Below are 23,241 nucleotides of genomic sequence, written 5' to 3' on the forward strand. Positions count from 1 at the left end.
AAATAAAATGGTATATCCATCTTTATGTAAATGGATTTTTATGTATGATTGTAATTAAGTAAATATAATTAATTATAGAGCTATTAATTATTGTTTGTCAAATTATTTATGGTTATTAATTATTGTTTGCCAAAAGCAACCTGAAAAATTCAATAAATTACACATAAATGTTTAAAAAAAAAACCAAATTAAATTTAAATTACTTAAATATTTATTTATATAATAACACAAATATACTCATATATAAATATATATGTAACTAGCAAGATCACAATGTCTTAAATATATATTATTTAATGATAATAATATAATAATTCAATATATGATACATAATAATTATGTGCATTTATATATCTAATTCCATTATTAATGCACAAAGTTTTTAAGTCTAATAATGTACAATTCATTATATACATTTATACATCTATTTCCATTACAAACTAAGGCAGCTAGTCCATCTGCGGGTAGAAGTCCATGGATTCAACTTGGCATATATATATATATATATATACCTTGAACTATCTATCTAATCTATTTTCAAACAGTTCATTGAAAACTCCATAAATTTCATTTACAAGAAATTCTGAACTTCAATTGATATAAAGTTAATATAAAGAACATCATATATAACTAAAAGTAGTCACTGCTTCTCAAAGGTACAAGAACAACTCGCTCTCCACATTATTATAATATTCATGCTCAGATATTTTATCTTCCTTATTCGGTCTTCATAGCATCTGATAGATTTCACCAAATTGTTTTAAATTGAGTTTATTAAGAGGTGTTTGTGTAAACAAACAAAGTGTGCATGGGGTCTGTAAGAAACTGCAAGATATACAGTTAGTAGTATTCCAAAATTATGCTGTCCATTGTAAGATTCAGAACTCAGGAACCAGGATTTCTAGTGTTCGCAGAAAATCTGGATAGCTACATCGCTCCATAGTCTCAGAATCTCCTGTAATGGAACAAATTTAGCTTTAGTAATGAATAATAAAATGTAAATATTTAGTAATAAATAATAAATAATAAAATGTAGCATCATCATCAACATTATGAACTATATCATTGAATAAAACATATACAATATTGATGGCTATTAAATATTTAAAATAAATGTTTGAAATTTACCTGACACAATACGAAGAGATCACATCTATGTAAGCTCAACATTGAGTAATTTATTGCCATAATATTCATTAAATCTGGGTTCTATTTTGAGCATTTATTCATTAATGTGCATTCATCACATCATTTCATATAAATTCATTAATTTGCATTCATTTACTTGAAATATTTATTTGTTAACATATTTCAATTGTCACCTGCTTTTTCTTTGGCAATAAAAAGGTATAAATAAACATTATGATTTCCAAAACATTCCTACAAATTACAATATAATTATAAAAGTTGGCTCAATCTTTCTGCCTGAAATGCATTTAACTATATTATTTTAAATATTAAATATAAGAAAATAAATAAAGAATAAAATTTTCTTAATAATGCAAGAAGATATAGTTACAATCTGGTCTTTCATATTATATATATATATATATATATATATATATATATATATATATATGTTTATATAAAAAAGAAATCCTGCTTCCACAAGTTTGTCATGAATGTATTTAAAAGCTTGAAGGCTACTTTATTTATAATATAATTATTATTCTTCATTCTCGTATTATAATTCATATAAATAATTATATAGTTACCTACATTTATATTTGAAAAGAGTATCATTCGAAAATCAGACTTGGTCTATTCTAGGTAATGGTAACCTTAAATTAAAGTGTCACACTCGGTTTAAAAACATTCTTCCATTAATATATGTATCAGAACTTGTCTCACTTGTCTCATCGAAGTACAGAAATAAGCCTCTGTTACCTTCCTGAACAATTATTTTTCTCTAGAGTTTATATATATGCAACTGGAGTCCATAATACTATAAAATATAAATATATACTATATACTTCTTTGTGAAACATATATATTATATGCACTATCTTATTATTTATAAAATATTCTAATCTAAAAGTCAAACTAATATTTAAAGCATATCAATATCAATTTTCAATAAATTATCAATTAATTACAACTCAGTAGCTCAAAGTATTTGATGGAGCAAAGAATTAATTTTTATTATAAAAAGGATTGTAAGTACAAATCTGATTCCCTAGAGAATTTATTTAGAATTAGTTATAGTGAACAATTCACTCGAAATACCAATATGTATGCTTGATATTTTCTTAGATTATCGCAAGCAAAATTTACTTTTGTACAAACTTCTGTTTGTTAAATAAAATATATAAATATCTTCTTACCTTTGAAATCAATTCATTTGTGATTTCATGTGATCACAACTGATGTTTAATATACTGGCATTACTAGTTTGATTTATCAATGGCATTTATCATGTCATTCTATTCTATTTACACATTTTCTTGGAATTACCTATAATAGAAATATTTGGGTTGTAATAATGAATAATGATATGTTATATTACTAGCAAAATTAATTAAATAATAAATTATATCATATGAAAAAGTATCATCCTATGTATTACTAAGTTCCTATGAATTACTTTATTATAAAAAATTATATTAATTCAAATCATTCAGTATTAAATTACTTAAATGCTTGTAATTATACTATTTTAAATATTAAATATTTAAAGAATAAATTTATTTTTGTAATGTTAATTGAGTAAAATATTAAATGTTTTACATTTGCTTTTTGTTTATGAAGTTACATCTATTCTCCTTTCTTAGTTGTGTGATTTATCTATTGTATTTGTAGGTATCATAAGGAAAAATACATGGTTACTATCTGGTCTTTCATCTGCATGTGATGTAAAATGTTAACGTCTCCACAAGATTGTATAAATGTATTTAGAAGCTTGAAGTTTTCTTCTCTTATAATATAATTCTTCATTCTCATTTTGTAGTACATGCACAAAATTATAGTTACCTATATTTATATTTTTAAAGACATCATCATTTGGAAATCAGCATAAATGCATACTTCTATTAATATATGTATCAGAACTTGTCTCTTTATCTCTGAAGTACAGGGACAATCCTGTTACCATCCCGAACAATTATAATTCTCCAAAGTATGTATACTTGCAACAGTGAAAGAATCCATAACACTATAAAATAGAAATTCAGTGAAATTATTGTTAATAATTAAATACTTGTTTGTGAAACATACATATTATATGCACTATATGAAGTTCTTATTATTTTTAAACTCAATTCATTCTAAAAGCATTGTAATAGTAGAAACTAGTATGTATATTATTCGAAGCACATCAATAATTATCAATTCATTGACAATTAATTAAAACTCAGTAATGCTTTTGCTTCAAAGTACTTTTGATTGAAATGAAAAAATTCATTTTTCATTATAATAAGAATTGTAAGTATAAATCTGATTCAATAAAGAATTTATCTTTTACAGCGAATTCATTCATTTCATAAGATTCAATTACATTCACATGAAATTCTAATAGGTTTATGTAGTATTTTTCTCATCATTTTTTTGACTCAATTCATTATAAAAATTTTTGGCGTTTTATAACTACAACTGAAGTTTAATATACTGGCATTACTACTTTGATTTATCATTTTATTCTATACTATTATCACATGAATTGGCAAATTTTGGAATTGTAGTTTGATATTTAAGTTGTCATATGAAGAAAATTAAATTTTCTAAAACTATTATATATAATAGTATATAAAATGTTGCAAAACTTACTCGATCTTCTATTCATCATCTCTGTTTTTCTGTTTAATTTACATATTTCATCAATAATATATTTCATTTAATTTTTCCTTTTTGTTTCCTTACAAGTTAAAAGCACCTGTGAAAAGAATATAGATTTATTACAAGAAATACTAGATAGTGATAATTTTTATTATATAACTACATCGATGTAACAATTTAATTAAAAGTTTAATTTTAATAATTAACATAGAAATAAGTTTTAATAATAATCATAAAAATAGGAATTGATATAAAAAATATAATATATAATAGCCACATGACATTCCATTTGAAATATAATAATCGTAATGATAATCAATTTGTACTTACATTGAGGTTATTTGAATTCGTTATAGTCACACCATACATTGTGCACGAGTAACATTACACTTTCATATATAGATTCTGACGTTTCTGTTCGCCTGATACTTCGAAGCGATTACAGGAGCATTTTCGTAAGAAGTAATGAGAATTGTCCGCCATTTATATATTTGGAGCTGTCAAAACGAGGCAACCAATCAGAAAGCAGGACTACATTTAACAAGAAATCAGGACCGAATTTTGAACATCTTTATATGTTGAATAAAACAAATATGTAAATTCTTTTAAAAAGTCGGAAAAACACATTATTATAAAAATTGCACTAATTATAATATTACTAATATATGTAATTTTACATTAAAAATATACTATGTGTCTAATTTATAAAAGTTAATAACAAAATAAATTTTGTTTTATATTATTTAAGTAATTACAAAGAAACGGCTCGGCCGATCTTTACCAAAAACTGATAACTATACTTTCCCAAAAATATCTTTCGAAAGGTTTATCAATTTTTTAATTCGATAAAAGGATTTTATAAAAATCGTGGATAAAAGTTTTTGCACGTTTACGCTAATTTTAAAGAAACGGCTTGACCGATCATCGCAAAAGACTAATCGGGTAGAGTGCTCATAAAGCCACATGCGATGCTTTTTAAATTTTCAAAATCGGTACAGCCGTTCTTCTGAAAACGTTGACAAAAGGTCAAAAAATGTAGTCCGTACACACGAATAACTAAATTTTGCAATTATCAGCTACATTATGCACATTTGCTACTTTTTCCTATGTTTACACAATAATATTAATGTTAAAAAACCATTCCCAACACTAAAACCTATCAAAATGTCCCAAAACAATAAATTGCATTTTTAATTTTAAAAATAATTACCCCTAACATTTCAGCAGACGGCCCTGTGAAATACGAGCGAAATTTGATTGAAAAATGTGTCTGCTACCCTAATAGATCGGCCGAAAAATTCGTATGAAAATGTATGAAATGTATGAAGGGTACGCGAGTTCTATAGACCGCGCGAATAGTACTATACTATCATATATAAATTCTGAGCGTGTCTGTTCGCCTGATACTTCGAAACGATTACAGACGCAGTTTACTATGAAGGTTTTCGATTGCTTTTCGAACGGCGCGATTTTTGAATGCTATGAAATAAAATGGTATCCATCTTTATGTAAATGGATCTTCATGTATGATTGTAATTAAGTAAATGTTAATGTTAAATGTTAATGAATTAAAATTAATTTGTTTAGGATAATTATTTTGACGTTTTTAAATATAAAAAATAATAAGCAATACGAAAAATAAATCATGTACTTAATTAATAAAATGGGTGTCATTATAATTAAATGTTTATAGATAATTAAAAAGAATAGTTTATATAGTAGTTAATATTTTTTTGCTAAAAGCAACCTGAAAAATTCACTAAAATGCTCATGAGTCTCATAATAAAAGAATCAAATTCAATTATTCATATTTTTATTTATATAATTGCAATTATTACAAATATATTTTAGATTGCACTAACTGAGCAATTGTAAGATTATTAAATACATATTATTATTGCTATCAATCACTAAATACATTTAATTATTGTATAAATTATATATACTTAACATTAGCATTTATATATTCAATATCCATTCAAACTAAGATAACTAGAACAAATCTGATAAAGTATAAATAAAAATATTTATATATCTAATTTCTATATATCTACTTAATACATCTTTTAGTCCTGTATAAATCAATAATATAATAATTCAATATATGATACATAATTAATATACATCTAATTTTATGAGTAATGAAATTCAAATGAACGATTCGATAAAACACTTTGAAAATAAATCCATGAGTTTCTATTCATGGTAATAGTAGTTCTTCTTAAAGAAGCTTTGAAAGTTTATAGATTTTTAAATCAATATATATAAATTAATATATCCTATTTCCATACAAACTAAATCAATATATACATTTATATATCCAATTTCCATTAAGACTAGAATACATCTAATGACGTATAAAGCAAAATTTATATTTATATATTCAATTTCCACTTGAACTAAGGCAGCAACAACACATCTCTGAATTTAAATATACTTAAATTATTAATGTATATCATAAATAAAAATTACAAGTTTATATATAAACACTATTGTTTAGATTAGAAGGAATGTTTATCAAGCAGTCATTATAATTAATATGATTCATAACATTAATGTATATTTAATAATATACAATACTCTATAATCTATAGTTCTCAAATTGTAAAACATATTCATTGTGAGTTTAAATAGTATAAAATTAATTAAAATAATAATAGATTTTTCATTATAAAATAAGTTATATATAAAAATGTTATTACTACATTCACGTAAGCCTTAACATATACAATTGTAATATTTACAATATATACAATTGCTTTTAAAAGAAGCTGTACACCTATTTTAAATATAAAGTGTTATCAAAAATAATATTTTACCAACTTGGTCAATTCTTTTACAAACTAAATATAAAAAGCTAAATAAATTCTTATATAAAAAGTTATCTGATATAATATTTTTATAATAATCATAAATTCATAAAATGAATTGTTTTAAGATATATTTTACATTTTGTTTATAGAGTTACATGTATGCAATACATTTTTTTCTTCTTAGTTTTGTGATTTATTTATTGTAATTATACTTAATTCATAAAAGAGAAAAATTTATGGTTACAATCTGGTCTTTCATTTTCTTTAGAAATACTTGCTTATATAAAAAATCATGCCTTGCGTCTATAACATCAAACTTGTTCTGAATGCATTCTTCTCTTTATATTATATATATAATATATATAAACTTGTCTCAATGTCCCTGAAGTGCAGGATTAAGTCTGTTATTGCCTTCCCGAACAATTATTGTTTTCCAAAATTTGTATACTTGCAACAGCAAAAGAGCCCATAATACTATAAAAGAAAAATTTAGTGAATTAATCATTAATATATATATATATATATATATATACTTTTACAAATTAAATATAAGAAGCTAAATAAAGCTAAATAAGCTTGTATGAAAAGTTATCTGATATAAAATTTTTATAATAATCATAAATCCATAAAATGAATTGTTTATTACACACACACACACATATATATATATATGTGTGTGTATATATAATGTTAATAATTAAATTCTAGTCAATTACTTAATATCAATAACTTACAAACAACAGCGATTGGAAGGAAGTCCTGGTTATAAATTTTTTCTTTGTTTGATTTATTATTAATCATTTCAATTGTATACTGTATCATCAATAACATAGGAAATTGTATTATCACAATCATAATAACTATCCAAGCAAAAATGGTGTATTTATTCAGCTGTAAAATATTAGATGTATAGATATGTTTAATGAATTTGGTATTTCTACAACCATTTCGACAAGTTCATCAATTTTAAGACTACAGTAATAATAGATTTTATTTAAAATACAATGTCAAACCTTCAGCAGTCCATGTAGGAGTAAAGGTAAAGTGAAAATTATGGCAAAATATAAGATTTTGAAAGCGGGCATCCATGATTCAGTTAACATTTTGTGAGAATTTTAGTTAATATTGAATTTTGTAATTTAAAGAAAAAAAATGGAAATAAAACTGACCTTTTCATTTGTTTTCTCTACATGTTTGTGCACAGTGTCAAAACCAGTATTTTTCAAATGTCCTTAGCACGGTAATATAAAAATAAAACCGGGAAATTGATTAAAGTACATAGTAATAGGTAAATCACACAAATTGATTTATATTTTTTATTTATATTACATTGCTATCAATGAAACTAATCTTTGTAAAGTAAAAAGTATTACAAAATGCCTGAAAATAATAACATTTTGGACTTTGCCTTTTGGAATGTGTGAATAGTTTCATCAACATAAAAAAATAATCATTTAAAAAATGTTTATAATAAATTTATAGTAATTAATCTAACAGAAATATATAAACTTCATAATATTCATATTAATAACATTAAAACATTAGAAATAATGTTTAGTGTACTTCTAAATACCAAATATTTTTGAGCAAATCATCATATTCACAATAGCCGTTCACATAAATGCAAAGAAATAAAATTACTTGTTTAAACAGAGAAATATGTATCATGTTAGATAAAATAAATTACTGATAGAACTTTTTAATTATTTATTATAAATTTTTCAAAAATTACCAAACTAGATCTTGCAAATGTAAAAAGTAAGCTAAACTCTGAACAAGAACATGCACAGTCAATAAATAAACACTGAATATGAGATATATATAAAAATTCTATTTGTGATATAAAATAAAAATGTGATCCCTAATTTTACATATATTGTCATTAACTTATATTACTTATTGCTTTTATATACATCATTATAACAACCGATTTAATTCATAACCTTATTTTTCCATTAATTATATCATCATATAAGGCCTTTGTGACTGTTTGATATCTACCAGATGAATCTACATAATAAACTATATCTCGTATTCGATCTACATTATAATTTTCAATTTGGAGGTCCCTTTTTTTAAGTTTAAATGTGCCTGTCATTGGCATCTCAGACATAACTCGTATGAATAAAGGTCTGGCATAGGCAGGTAGAGACGCCAAAAGACCTTTACATAGTCCCTCCATGTCTAATTTTTGATCAGGGTCGACTATAGCAGCCATGCCTGCACGACCTTCCAAGTTTGGTATCTTAAGAAGATAAATATGATAGTAGTCTTATAATAGTAGATAGTTATCTTATAATCTTTGAGGTAACACTTGTTATTCAAATGGTAATTTAGAAGTGGTAGATAAGTGCCTTAATATTATAATTTTTTTAATATGTTGTATCTAATTATAAAAGACTAAATAAAATATTTTACCTCAACTCCATAAACAACGCAATCTTTAAGTCCAACAATTTTACTAATCACTGCTTCCACTTCTGAAGTTGCAACATTTTCTCCTCTCCACCTAAGTAAAGTATATTGAAATCAATCTTTTTTGTTTCTTTAAAAGAAATTTATTATTAATTTAGCAAATATTTAAACAATACAAAAATACACTATCAGATATGAATAATTGCTCAATAATTAAAAAAAATATTGTTATATGCTAGTTACAAACATAAGATTATTAAAAATAAACACAATTCTTATTTATGATTCGGTTGTTAAGTGATTTAATACTATAATCTTACCTATATGTATCACCAGTTCTGTCTTTGAAGTAGAAGTAACCAAGCATATCGATAACTAAAATATCACCAGAGTTAAAGAACATGTCCCCAGAGCGAAAAACGTCTCTCAAAATTTTCTTTTCACTCGCTTTAGCGTCTGCGTAACCACTAAAAGAATTGGCAGCTAATTTTGGATTAATCTTTCCAACCAGAACACCTGTTTCACCAGGTTGACATCTTGTGCAATAGCCTTCAGCATTGCGAATAGGTTCACCAGTTTCTTCATCACACCTGGTAAAAAAATTATTATTAACTAGATTCAAGATAAAATAATTCATAAGATATAATGTGATTTAATTAATATATAATTTGTAATGAAGAAGTGAGAATAAATAATAATGTCTTACTTGATTAAGGCTACAGGATAGAAAGCACCAGCATACCTCGGCACAAATCCTACTGCACCAGGCGTAGAATCAATATTCACTATAATGAAACATAAATAATTTTATCTCTAAGTATATAGCATAGACAAAACCAAAATTTTACGTGAAAACTAACTTCTTCATGAAAATAATACTGATTTTTTTTACCTAAGTTCGAGTTGCCCTCAGTGGCTCCATAAAATTCACCAATTTGTTTAACATTGAATCTTCTCTGAAAGTCCTCCCAAATTTGAGGTCTCAGCCCATTGCCAACAATCAGACGTACTTGATGAGATGTATCTTCTGGTTTCTTTGGAACTGCTAATAAATACCTGCACATTTCTCCAATATACTGTGCGACCTATATAAATCAACTAATTTTATTAGTTAGATGAACAAAAATAGTGCAATTCAGTACAAAAATATATAAACTCACGGTGCAGTTATATTTGATGCAATCTGGCCAAAAATTTGAAGCTGAAAACTTTTTTTTAAGTGTGACCGTAGCACCTCTCAGTAGCATTTGTCCAACTCCGACCATACCGCCAGCAGTATGATACAATGGTAGTGGATCATAAATAATATCATTGCTGCTGATATTTAACATCTTATTAACACCGATCACCATAAACATGAACCTGTAAAAAATATCACAATGATTATACAGCTAAAAATCAGTTCATCATATATTTATCATATCTTCTACCTTGTATTGCTAATGACCGCTGCTTTAGGCATTCCAGTAGTTCCAGAAGTATAAATATACATAATTTTATCAGATATATTGCCTTTTGCAATTTCTTCTACCATTCTGCCTTTCAGCATGCCTACTAAGTTGCCCCTGAGGTCTTTCCAACCTGGTTGCACACTAATGGACTCTTGTGCAGCATCTCTGAATTGGTATACAGGCAAGTTGGCAACTTCTGGAGCACCAGTAACATCTTTCAAAGCTAAAAGGAATATAATAATAACGCTAATATATATCAATTAACTTTCTGGTCTTCACAAATAATTCAGATAATGATTGTGATTATTATAATTACCTTCAACAAGTTCTGTTCCAACAATGATTCCTTTGCAGTTAGCAGCGTTAATAGAATGAACCAATACTTCCTTTCTCAAATTATTATTTATCAGAGCAGTAACCAAGCCAACTTTAGCCAGACCTAACCATAAACAAACAAATTCTGGTCTGGTTTCCATATATAAAGCAATTGCATCTCCTCGTTTGAAGCCTTCACGTTTAAAATATGCTGCTATTTGATTACTATACTCCTCAACCTAAAAATCAATATAATATTAATAAACTTTTAATAAATATATACATAGATGTTCATATTTTTTTATTTAAAGTTTTTCAAAATCATCAAATTTTCTTTACCTGTTTGAAAGTCCACTTTTCATTCTCAAATTGAAAAGCAATTTTATCAGGTTGTTGATCAACGACTTCGCTAAAAATTTTAACTATAGTCATATTTCTATATTCCCATTTCTTCAACAGCAAATTGAGCATCAGGAATCTGTGTCCAGCCCTACAATATTAAACAATATAAAAAATTCAGTAAAAAAAGATAAATATCACTTCTACATTTCAAGCAATCTGAATGTCCAACTACTTTCCAAAAGATTTAGCAGCATTGGGTAATGAGAACAATTTGCAGCAAAACAATGAATTGAAATTAAAATATAATTTATCATTTATCACTTACATCAGATCCCTGGGTATCGTCCTGTACAAAATATACAGCCATTTGTACCTGCCTCCGGTTACAATGAAAACTAAAACTCCCAAAGACAAGGATTGCAAGGAGATTTTTGGTCCTGTGACATACAAGATGACAACAGCAGCTGCTGCCAGAAAATATAGAACATGCTTTTTCTGTTTATCAGTCACGTCTAACAACATTTTGATTGATTTCTAATATAATATAATTCTAAATGATCCTTGGCTTTAGTTTTCATCGAACGAAATTCTTCGGTAATAGTCTTCTAACAAAAGTCGATGGAGTCGAATTTTACATATTCAAGAGGTTGTGTTGCGTGTGGTTTATCTAACAATAGAGAAAAATATTGAGAAAATGAAATATAATTTTGAAGTATCATATAAATAATATCACTAGGTTGGGTAATAGTTAAAATGGCACAGAATTTTGATCAAGTCCACGTTTTGGACAACCTGATGCCAGGATCCAAATTTACTTTAAAATATATAATATGTTAAAATATATCATTATCACTATTAGAAAATAGACAAAATTGCCTTCTAATATAAAATAAATAAAATATGTAGGATAATAAGTGAGTTGCTATCTAAAAGACAGGTAGATTTTGGAGAATATCACCTAAAATTTAGGAGATTATATAATCAAAACAGCTTATAGTACTATTTTACTTAAAAATATATAGTATGTTAAAATATATCATCATCACTATTAGAAAAAAGACAAAATTGCCTTCTAATACTAAATAAATAAAATATGTAGGAGAACAATTGAGTTGCCATCTAAAAGGCAGGTAGATTTTGGAGAATGTCACCTAAAATTTAGGAGATTATATCATCAAAACAGCTTATAGATCTATTTTACTGGAAAATATGTAGTTTGTTAAAATATATCATCATTACTATTAGAAAAAGGACAAAATTGTCTTCTAATATAAAATAGATAAATTGGATTGCCATCTAAAAGACAGTTAGATTTTGGAGAACATCAACTAAAATTTAGGAGATTATATCATCAAAACAGCTTATAGATCTATTTTACTGGAAAATATGTAGTATGTTAAAATATATCATCTTCACTATTAGAAGAAAGACAAAATTGCCTTCTAATATAAAATAAATAAAATATGTGGGATAATAATTGGGTTGCCTTCTGAAAGACAGGTAGATTTTGGAGAATATCACTCAAAATTTAGGAGATTATATCATCAAAACAGCTGTAGTAAAAGTAGCTTATAGATCTATTTTACTTAAAAAAATATAGTATGTTCAAATATATCATCATCACTATTAGAAAAAAGACAATATGCCTTCTAATATTGAACAAATAAAATATGTAGGAGAATAATTGGGCTGCCATCTAAAAGACAGGTAGATTTTGGAGAATATCACCTAAAATTTAGGAGACTATATCATCAAAACAGCTCATGGAACTATAATTTTTATTATAGAAAAAGTTAATTTTAGCAAAAGAAGTAATTTGCATCCAACAAATAATAATTTCTTACAGAGTTAACAATTTAACAACTTTCACCAAGCGGAATTTCTCTTATAGAAAGAAATTTTTAATCATCAGTATACTTTGCTAGTATATTTGATGTTTAAGATGAGAGCTATAAATATAAAACTAAATAATAAAAATGTTAAATAAATATATAATTCAACATGTGAAAAATTATTCGAATCATCAATATAATCACCAATAATAGTATATGCTTCTAAAATTATATAAGTTAATTAAAAGTCAAAGACAAAGTTAATTACAAATTATATTAGTTAATAAAATTAAAAAATAAAAATTTAGAGTTATACTATTTAGTTAAAAGTATATTTTAATTTAGTTTAGCATAGTTAATAGAACTCTATTAGATAAGTTTACAAGATTATTTGAACTGAGCCTAGTTTAATGTAATTATTTTAAGCACGTGCTCCTCAACAACAATAATATTAAGACTAACACTGGACAGCCTGATAAATGTTTACTTTCTGTTTAATATCTACCCCTTTATAATTATTAAAATTAAAAAAAAATCTTTTGTACTATTTATTATAAACAGTATTAAACATTCAAATAAAGCTAACATTAATATTTGAAACAATCAGCATTATTATTATATAACACATTACATTACTGGTCTGCGCTATTTATTATGATTGTATACGACGAATGAAAATAATAATTGACCTACAATGTACAAAGTACATGAAGACAGATCAGTTGCTTATCGACTTTTTAACGAGTTTGTTTTTTTCGATGGAATCAAGCTGACTGACAAAAATCCATCACTAAGAAATGAGATTATTTTGTTCTTTTGATAAAGGAAAAAAATGTCTATCATTGTAACCAAAAACAGAGATATCTTTTGAAACTGGCACATCGAAGTTATTGGTACTATTAACTGGCACAGTACGTATTGATGATCACTGTTGATAAAATAATATTCATATATAAATAAAATGTGAAAATTAAATAATTTATAATAAGTAATAGATTCTTATGTGTAAATTTGTGTAAAAGAATAAAAATATACTAATATATTAATAAACGAGGAATTAAAGGAGCACATATTGCCCTCCTATATTGCATGTATTCAATAGCGGTGCATTATGAACACTGATCAAGGTTACGCAGCATGGTCGAATATGTATAAACGTCGACAAAACTATCATATATATATATATATATATATATATATATATGTATATATATGTATATATATGTATATATATGTATATATGTATATATATGTATATATATGTATATATATATATATATATATATTTATATATGATATCTTCCTTAATTAAAAATAACTTCTTCTGAAGTTCAATGAAAATTTTCTAGAAGTTGAAGAAAATCTTAATCTAAATCCGGTAAAAAATATTTATTGACTAAAAAAGGGATGAAATATTGTTCTATTGACTATTACGAAATAGGAGTTTGCAGTAGGAAGGTGAAAATTTAGGGTCGCATGTTGCATGTGTTTTTTAGTTAGAAATTTTATGCTAAGATATTTTACTATTTACTTACAATTAGTATGAGTATTAAAGCTTTAAATGTTTATTCATCTACATGAAAACCATATTTTTTTATATATTATAATCAATTAAAAATGCTTTGTTTGATCAATAATATAGTAAACTAAATGAAATAGAATTAAATAAACATCTATATAAAAATAACAAAATTAACGGAACAAAAAACTATAATATGTATATCTAATAAAATAAATATGTATCGACGTTTAAACAATTTCAAAAAAATCTGTCTAATAAAATCATATAAAAATCTCCAATAAAATCGATGGTTTTTCCACTAATCTATCATAAATTTTATAGCACTAATCAATCTTTAACGCAAACTTTATTAATTTTTTCAACTGAAGAAACAATATAGATGAATTTAATATTTTTATTTACATATTTCGTTGTTAAATATAGACTGCAAAAGGTTCAAAGTCATCTTTGGTTAAAAAACTTTCTAATTGCAAATGCAATACAAGTATTATTTGTACATTGACAAGGAGAAGTGAACATGTGACTAATAATATGTAAGAAATATATACACTGTAACCATGTACATATTTGTAATAGATATAATATTCAGAAGATACTTCATTATAATAATATGGTTTTGAATGTCAAAATCTTTTCATAAAGAAGTGTATACCTATAATTAATTATTTATGGTGCATGTAAATCGATAGGTGTTGATGTCTCATTGTAAAACAAATAAAATTTTAAGCATTACTGAAATTTAATAATTTTAGCGAAATTGCCTGCTTGATATATTGCATGTTAAATAAAAACAGTAGTAAAATTTAACTCCACTGTTTTCAGGATGGTTTTTAGAGATACAAAGCCTAAAATGTACTTTTACTCGATTTCACATTTTGGTATATCCCAAATGTTATCTAAATCCTTAAAATTTTTAAAACATTATTCTCTATCATCCTAGCATTGTAATTAAAACTCATGTTTGTAAACTTAAGAGCATTTTGATTACAAATCAATTAATCAAAGATTGTATCAACATCTATTTTGCAGCTTTTGAACAAAATATTTAAACACTTGAAAAAAATTAACTTAATGTTAGTTTCACCAACCAGGGATTCACCAACTATGGACAGAAATCTACCATGCAAATGTGAACGGAAAGTTTGTATTTAAACAATTACCAATTAATATATTCATTGGAAATTATATAAATGAATTTATAGACTTATGCATACAATTAATATTTTTCCTAAACAATAAAATAAGTAAGTAAGTAAGTATATATCAATCTTATAATATCACTGAAGTATGAAGAGTAATTTGTAGGTAATAATAAGATTACTACTTGGAACAATTTAGCTCCAATAAAACTAAGTGTGCTATGACTTTCTGTGTAAAACAAGAAATTAAATATAAAAGTGATGAAAAATATTAAAAAAATGTCGTGCAGGAGACACTCTTTTGCAAAAAAGTGCCTCCTGCACGACTTCGTCAAGGGTAAAATAGAAGGAACAAAAGGAATGGGAAGAAGAAGAATGCAGACGATTGACGACTTACGCGAGAAAAAAAATACAGGGAACTGAAAGCCAAAGGACATGATCAAGAAGTATGGAAGCAGAAATTTGAAAAGGAAAATACATGAAATAAAAAAATGGGGTGAGGGAATAGTGGTAATGGGATGAAGGGTAAGGTAATCATTTGTTTGTGGTGGCTCTTACACCATGGACCTGCCTTCGGGCAGACTACCATTTATTATTAAAACTGATGAAAAATATAAAAAAACAAATATAAAACCTGCCTAATTATCAAACCAAATTGAATGAAAATATTAAGGAAATTATTAGCGTTTAAAATACAATTGAGAATTAATTTTTATGGAAAAGTCTGCCAATAGTTTATGAATACAAGAAATTTTGATAAATGTATGTAATTATAAAATTAGCTATATGATCGTTAAATCATAAACACACGAAAAAGTACAGATGTTTTCACGTGTTCATTAAATTATTTCATGTGGCCTCTACAAATTTCACTTTTGCGTCACTTGCAACAACTTTCTATCACTAAACTATTTACCAAGCAAAATATATCCTTTATCCTTGTCACTACGACACCACACAAAACCAAACTTAATTACAATATTTTATATATTATTTTATCAATCACACATGGGGATATCCCAACAAAAAAGAGAGATTTTCCCAATTCCGACTTGAATGGTCGATGTCTCGCGTGCAACTGATATTTGTTAAGGCGAAGAATGAAGAACGCGCATTAACGAATAGAACCAACTGGTAGTAGTTCAGTGATCTGCTCGGAACAGACAGACTTTGCAAACTTTGATGATAAGGGAAAATGAGATAAGGTCCATAGTGATTATTGTAATCAAATTCGTTAATGAATTTAATTTACGTCATTGTAAAAATATTATTTTGTTGGTCAAACTTCAAGAACAGGATGCTCGTTTTACAATATTTTGGTGAACAGGACTAGGTGTTCTATAAGCTGTTGGGAAGAACTATGCTTACTCCTGGGTTCATTTTTTTTTTTTGAACGGCCCAGTGATTGTTTTTACTAATTATTATTGTCCATACTAATTAATGAATATTTATCTTCCTTCTGAATTCTATTACTAGAAAAGTTGATGGTCGTTTTTACAAAATTGTGATACTGTCCTGACAGGATATTTTCACTTTAGAATATATTCGGGCCATTTCTATTAAATATGTTAAAAATATATGAAATTATAAAAAAGTGATCATAGAAAATTCGACTCTATTCTTTGCATATCAATAAGTATCTATTTTCTTTCTGAAGTCCATTACAAGGAAAATTAATGGTCGTCCTTGCAAAATTGTGATAGTGCCCCGAAAGGATATTTTCACTTTACAATATATTCCATCCATTTCTATTAAATATGTTAAAGATATATAAAATTATAAAAAAGTGATCAGAGAAAAATCGACTCAATTCTTTACAAATTGTAAGTATTTATTTTCCTTCTGAATTCTATCACAAGGCAACTTTTGGGTCATCCATATATCATTGCCATACTGTCCCAAAAGGATATTTTTACTTCAAAATACATTCAAGTGTATAACTATTAAATATTTCGAGTGTATAACTATTTATTAAATGATTTCAGAATTATATTTTATTTGTATCAGATTTATTTTATTTTACTCCATGAGTGATAGAATAGTAGGTAACGTTTCTTACAATCATACTTTTATTTATTCAACATGATTTATAGAATTGTTTAAACCCCTTTACAAGTATATTAAATTTCAGCATTTTTCCTTACCAACAGATGCTCCTATTTATGAAATATAATACTTTGCAAATTTTTACAAATAATAAGTTTATTCTAATAAATACCCTATCACACCCATAAGAAATTTGCTACATATTCTGCATCTATTTTTTTTATATATATGGACATATTTTAACTCTTACCAACTATATAGTTTATTTGAAGTTGAAATAATACTGGTAACTTCTACTCATTGTTATATATTTATTATACAAGTTTACCCTATATATTAATTAGTAATGATTTTTCAAATTAAATTATCATTACATTTATTTTTAAATATACCAATGGTTTCTGTATAACCTTGAATTGATGTTTGTAACTTTATGATAATGTTAATTGAGTTCTAACTATTAAGAGTGTGATATTTTTATTGTTATTATTTTAGAATTAATAGAGAAGTGTTAGATTTAAAAAATATTGTTACCTCAAGTTTGAAATTACTTGAGATGAGCAGAACTAACACAACAAATATGAAAATGTTGATTGAGACCATGAAGAACATTAAAATTAAACGCTTAAGAATTTATATAGTATTGATAAAATGAATCATGAATTTGATTCAATTTCAATGACTTTTATTCAATCTTCATTTGCTTGAATGCAATTATTTTAAGAACTTATTTGGGATTTCTTGTGAGTAAAATGTGAAAATAAACGAATAAAATATAAATATATAAAGGAATATGTTTATTACTATACTGACTTGTTTGACATTGTACTAAAAATAAAGTGCAACTGTGTACGAAGGCAAACTTTCTGTACTCGAAGAGAGAACCTTCTAATTTTCCATAACTGAAGCTTTCTCTTATATATATATATATATATATATATATATATATAAATATATACATATATATATACAAATATATTTATATGTATCTGACAGTACATTAATTAAGTAATTACATGCACCACTGATTTTTGTAAAATAATATACCTTTAATAATTATAGAAATATACCATTGGAATAGCTATTTGTTTTAGAAGACTATGACTAGAAATTAAATTTGAAAAAAAAATATTATAACATATAAGAAACGTTAGAATGCCAAATTTAAGATTTTTGATGAATACTATTAAAAAAAATATAATGAAATTATGTGTTTGATAAGATTTACATAAGTTCCATTCCCTATTTATACCAAAAACTATTCATTGAGAATCGTGTACGTATTTTATACTTTTATTCAATGCTAATCATTTCTTTCGTATATTCACTGCATGACATGCACAATTCCTATTAGGAATATTTTTGTAGAAATTTTGTTTTAATTTTGTCCAAATTCCAAATAGAAAAAGTTTTTTGAAAGTGCTGAAGTGGTTTCGGAACCAATTTTGTTCCATCAAATATTTTTTGTTATTTTGATTTTGAAGAGTGTTTCTTGTATATATTTTAATATTGCCAGATATTTTACCAAACGTTGCTTTTAGAATGAGATATATTACCTTTTAGCACCTCACGAATTATATTTTTATATTGTTTACAAATTTTACAATATGGTTTTATTACATTTATTTATGCCTCTATACAAAGTACGTTCTGCAACGTTTTTTATTGCCTTATAACATTATAAACAAAAACTTGCTCCATGTGATTTTCAAGTCTTTACGTCACAATACTGGAATTTCTAGTTTTTATGCAGACGTTAATTTTTCAATTGAATTAATTTGAATCGTTTACATTAAAATATATAATATATAAATGTGTAAACATTGAGAATAATCAAATCTGACCTATAATGTAGAGATTTTTATTATGATAATAGATCTAATAGTAAACAATATAAATAATAAATATTTATACTGCAATAACATACTCTAGAATTCATAATAGGTAATAAAAATTTAGGTTTTGTTGTTTCTTGTAAATATATAGAGAATGAACTATTGCAAAAAGTTGCAAGAAAGATAAAATAATTTAAACAATATTTTCTGTGATTTTTCTTGAAATTAGATTTAAAAAATAGTGAACTTTTTGGCTTTAAGAACTTTTACATTTATCAGATAGGTACTTTCTATTTGCTTTCAAATTCAATACTACTAACTTATTATTACACTAATTAACAAATAAAGTTATGATTTTTTTTAAATTTTGGGTGTGCTAGAAAAGTCAAACGTATAAATAAAATTTTCTATATTTATTTAAATTATTTTTTAATTTTTAATGGTTTTAAATTCAAACAAGTCCAACTAAGTATTAACACAAAAAAGTTTTAAATAGTTCAAGTGTAAATGTTAATGTTGTGTTGTCCTTAAATATAATGTATGTAGTTTTTGTGATATTTTTGCCACATAGTTAGCATTATTTAGATTTAAATTGAATAATTATGTTTAATGTATAATTATCCAAATAACTCTTTTATTTTATAATCTTCAAATGAAGATAAGTACTCATTTAGTAAATTAATACCGTGTACTTTATATTGAATGAAATAAAAAATCTTAAAAGAAAAACAAAAAAAAAATTAAAAAAATGAGAAAAGACGACATCTCAAAAAATGAAATCATATGTACCACATATTGAACTCATGTATTAAAATAAATATAATCTCAATTTTACTTAGTGAACTAAGTTTTACCATAAACAAGACCAAGTTCAAGTGTATACTCTTGAAGCTAATAATTTTATTATTTTTACAAAACCGATGACCAAGTAAACAGTTCGTTCCATTTCCAGGAAAACAAAACTTCTATAAATCCGTACTAAAGTGTTTTTTTACTATAAAATTGTCCATAATTTATCCCAGAGCTAAGTCTTGCATGAATCTAGGCAACGTCGAGCAACAAAAACTATATGATACGCGGTCACGTAACGGTTAACACAGATATTACAGAGGAAGGAAACTTCACCTGAGAATCACGTACTTATCAAGATAATTTTATTATAGTAATAAGTCATCAGTTGTAAAATTTATTTCCTAGACAGATAAGTAGTAATAATAATATAAAACATCCACAAGTTTTTTCTTGGATAAGATTTCTTTATTATGAGTAAGATAAAATAATTAAGGCTGTGTGAGATATTACGTTGTCAAATATCTCCCTTCCGCTTTTTTGCTCTTGGTTTATAATACAAAAAGGCGGAAGGGAGATATTTGACAACCTTATATAAAGGTATTGAATGAAATAAATCAAGTTGGAGTCATAATATAAATTTATCTAAAACTTCGCGTCCATTATTGTGAGTAGTTATACAGGAGATCAAGTACATCATCAATCTATTAGTGACTAATCTTGACAATTTATAAAATATGCTTAAAAATTTATCCAATATCATCCTTTTGAAGTCAAATTTCGCCTAATATAAGTTACGTGGCTGATTTACCATTTTCTCTATCAAGTACATCCTAGAATAGATCTATTACTAACTAATTAGAACAATCTCTAAAATATGCTTATAAAAATATAATTAATATCTTTTTGAAGTCAAATTTCGTACAATATAAGTTAAGTGGCTGATTTACCATTTTCTCTACGAAAATTAATTGCAAATGTAAGACTTTATAATAAACTTTGTCAAAAATTTAATAATGATGTTTTTATGATAATAGTTGAAAACATAATACTCACTGCAAAGAAAGAACTTTTGAAGATGCATCATGTAGATTCTTGGATTTATGAATTCTTAAAGTTTCATAAAACTTTAAGAATTTCTTTAAAATATTGAAGATTTATTCCTTATATATTATTCCTTATATATTATAACCAAGATATGATAAATAGATAAATAATGTCTGCTTCACCTCATATATTCACAAAATCAGAAATCCACTTTAAAATATTGTCTGATTAGGGTTAGGTCAATTTGGTTTAGTTAGGATGGTATTTACAAAAATTGACAAAAAAAGCAAAACTTTAATTTATGATTAATTTCAAATATCCAAAGAAATCTAGGAAAATCTAACAAAGATCAAACCATGCATGAAAAAATTCGTTGATTTACTACTTTATAGAAATATTTAATTCATAAAGTAAATAAATATATTGGTTTCATAGTACATCTTTTGTGTTATTATTAATTATTTTATAGATTCATTTTCAATATAGTATTACGTAATGAATTATAAATTATTTATAACTTCATAAATAAAAAAACAAAATCAATAATTTTAATTATTATAAGTAAAATTATCATTGGAAGAATAAATTTTCTGGCACAATAATATTTGCAGTGCGCAATATTTTAAGAAAAATAAATGAATTTACTTCCAATTTATTCGAATTTAATTTTTATACATTTATTTTTTTTTACCTGAACTCAAATTAATTTGGACTTTGTATTAAAAAAAAAACGCCTCATAACAAACATTAACTTATGCAAAAGTCATAGAGCAAATCATAAATGATTAGATAATTTTTCATTATTTTAAAACAGGACAAAATAAATTGAAATATATTAAAACTATGATGTATTACAATTTTGCAATTGGCATGTTTAAATGTATTAAGAACACTAAAATATATTATTCATATTTAAATTTGCATATAAAACTATGTGATAGCGATTATGTTGAACATTCAATGCACGTCTTCTAGGAGAATGCTAATTTCAAAGTCAACACTTTGCAAAATAAAGCTTGATATGAGAATACTATAAAATTGATTGAATTTTTATTTAGTTAGTCATGTCCAGCAAAAATTGAAGAATACATGTAGAAATTTTTAGTGTCATCAACCCGAGCTTTCTTTAGAATAAATTAAGAGCATCGCCAAAATCTTTCCAATTTATTTGGGTGTAAAACGAATTGTTGAAATAAAGTACATACTGCAAAGTACGTCGTGATATGAATAATTGAATATTGATAATTAATTTCTAAGAAGCTTGTTTTTTTATTTATTTTATGGCAATAGAATCTCTAATCATTAAGTCATAAAGCATGTTGTTCTCCAAAATAATTCCACTTCATTATTTATGGCATGAAAATATTATTAAATAATAATATTTTATGACTGCACTCCACCATTCAGAACAAAATTGTAGAAAAATTCACGTTTTCAAAATTAATACTATTAGTGCAGTAAACGGAGAGGAAAAATGGGTATAACCTCTGAATTTTTTTACTGTGCTCCGAATTGAATGAAATTTTGGAATTAGGTTCATCTTACCCTCAAGTTCAAAAGTGAAAACAATTCGGGTTGCGCCATCACCCCCCGGGGGGATGACCCCCCTTCTAAATTGTGTAATTACATTTTTCCAAAATAACATCGGAAATCGATAGAAGAACTAATTATAAGAAAAAATGTCTTCTATAATTTTTCAAAAAAACCAATACTTTTTAAGTTACTGGCCACTAAAGATTCATATATTTTTGGCGTTTTTCTTCGTTTTTTTGCAAATATCTCCTAAAATATACATTTTAACAAAAATCATGTAATGAACAAAATAATGTCAATAAAAATCCTAATAAATCGGTATTACACAAAGTATTCTAGGATAAATATTAAGCAAGATTTGAAAGAGCAAAGTCGTTTTTTATTTCGTTCA

The 23,241-nt window shown here is 25.4% G+C and overlaps 1 protein-coding gene and 1 long non-coding RNA gene across 2 annotated transcripts in view; both read right to left on the minus strand.

The window, feature by feature from the left end:
* Positions 1 to 460: 460 nt before the first annotated feature.
* On the minus strand, positions 461 to 4,224 carry LOC113382867. The gene is made up of 7 exons (XR_003367696.1): positions 4,102 to 4,224; positions 3,763 to 3,868; positions 2,971 to 3,151; positions 2,325 to 2,454; positions 1,720 to 1,945; positions 1,129 to 1,380; positions 461 to 955 (listed from the first exon to the last, which is right to left on the minus strand). It is a non-coding gene; the product is annotated as an uncharacterized LOC113382867 (long non-coding RNA).
* Positions 4,225 to 8,447: 4,223 nt separating this feature from the next.
* The window catches only part of LOC113382856 (long-chain fatty acid transport protein 1-like), a 233,745-nt gene continuing 218,951 nt past the window's right edge, over positions 8,448 to 23,241 (minus strand). Inside the window, exons 3-12 of the mRNA XM_026621102.1 lie at positions 11,433 to 11,774; positions 11,105 to 11,255; positions 10,767 to 11,004; positions 10,430 to 10,673; positions 10,160 to 10,361; positions 9,892 to 10,084; positions 9,706 to 9,784; positions 9,320 to 9,589; positions 9,003 to 9,093; positions 8,448 to 8,829 (exon numbers count right to left, since the gene is read on the minus strand). Coding sequence (XP_026476887.1) covers positions 8,521 to 8,829; positions 9,003 to 9,093; positions 9,320 to 9,589; positions 9,706 to 9,784; positions 9,892 to 10,084; positions 10,160 to 10,361; positions 10,430 to 10,673; positions 10,767 to 11,004; positions 11,105 to 11,255; positions 11,433 to 11,629 — 1,974 coding nt within the window. The 5' untranslated portion in view covers positions 11,630 to 11,774 and the 3' untranslated portion in view covers positions 8,448 to 8,520. The remainder of the gene's footprint in view (positions 8,830 to 9,002; positions 9,094 to 9,319; positions 9,590 to 9,705; positions 9,785 to 9,891; positions 10,085 to 10,159; positions 10,362 to 10,429; positions 10,674 to 10,766; positions 11,005 to 11,104; positions 11,256 to 11,432; positions 11,775 to 23,241) is intronic.

This window comes from Ctenocephalides felis, unplaced genomic scaffold (genome assembly GCF_003426905.1).
Source record: "Ctenocephalides felis isolate EL2017-DRISC unplaced genomic scaffold, ASM342690v1 CF-g0.4_SCAFFOLD_03570, whole genome shotgun sequence".
Classification (NCBI taxonomy): Eukaryota; Metazoa; Arthropoda; class Insecta; order Siphonaptera; family Pulicidae; genus Ctenocephalides; species Ctenocephalides felis.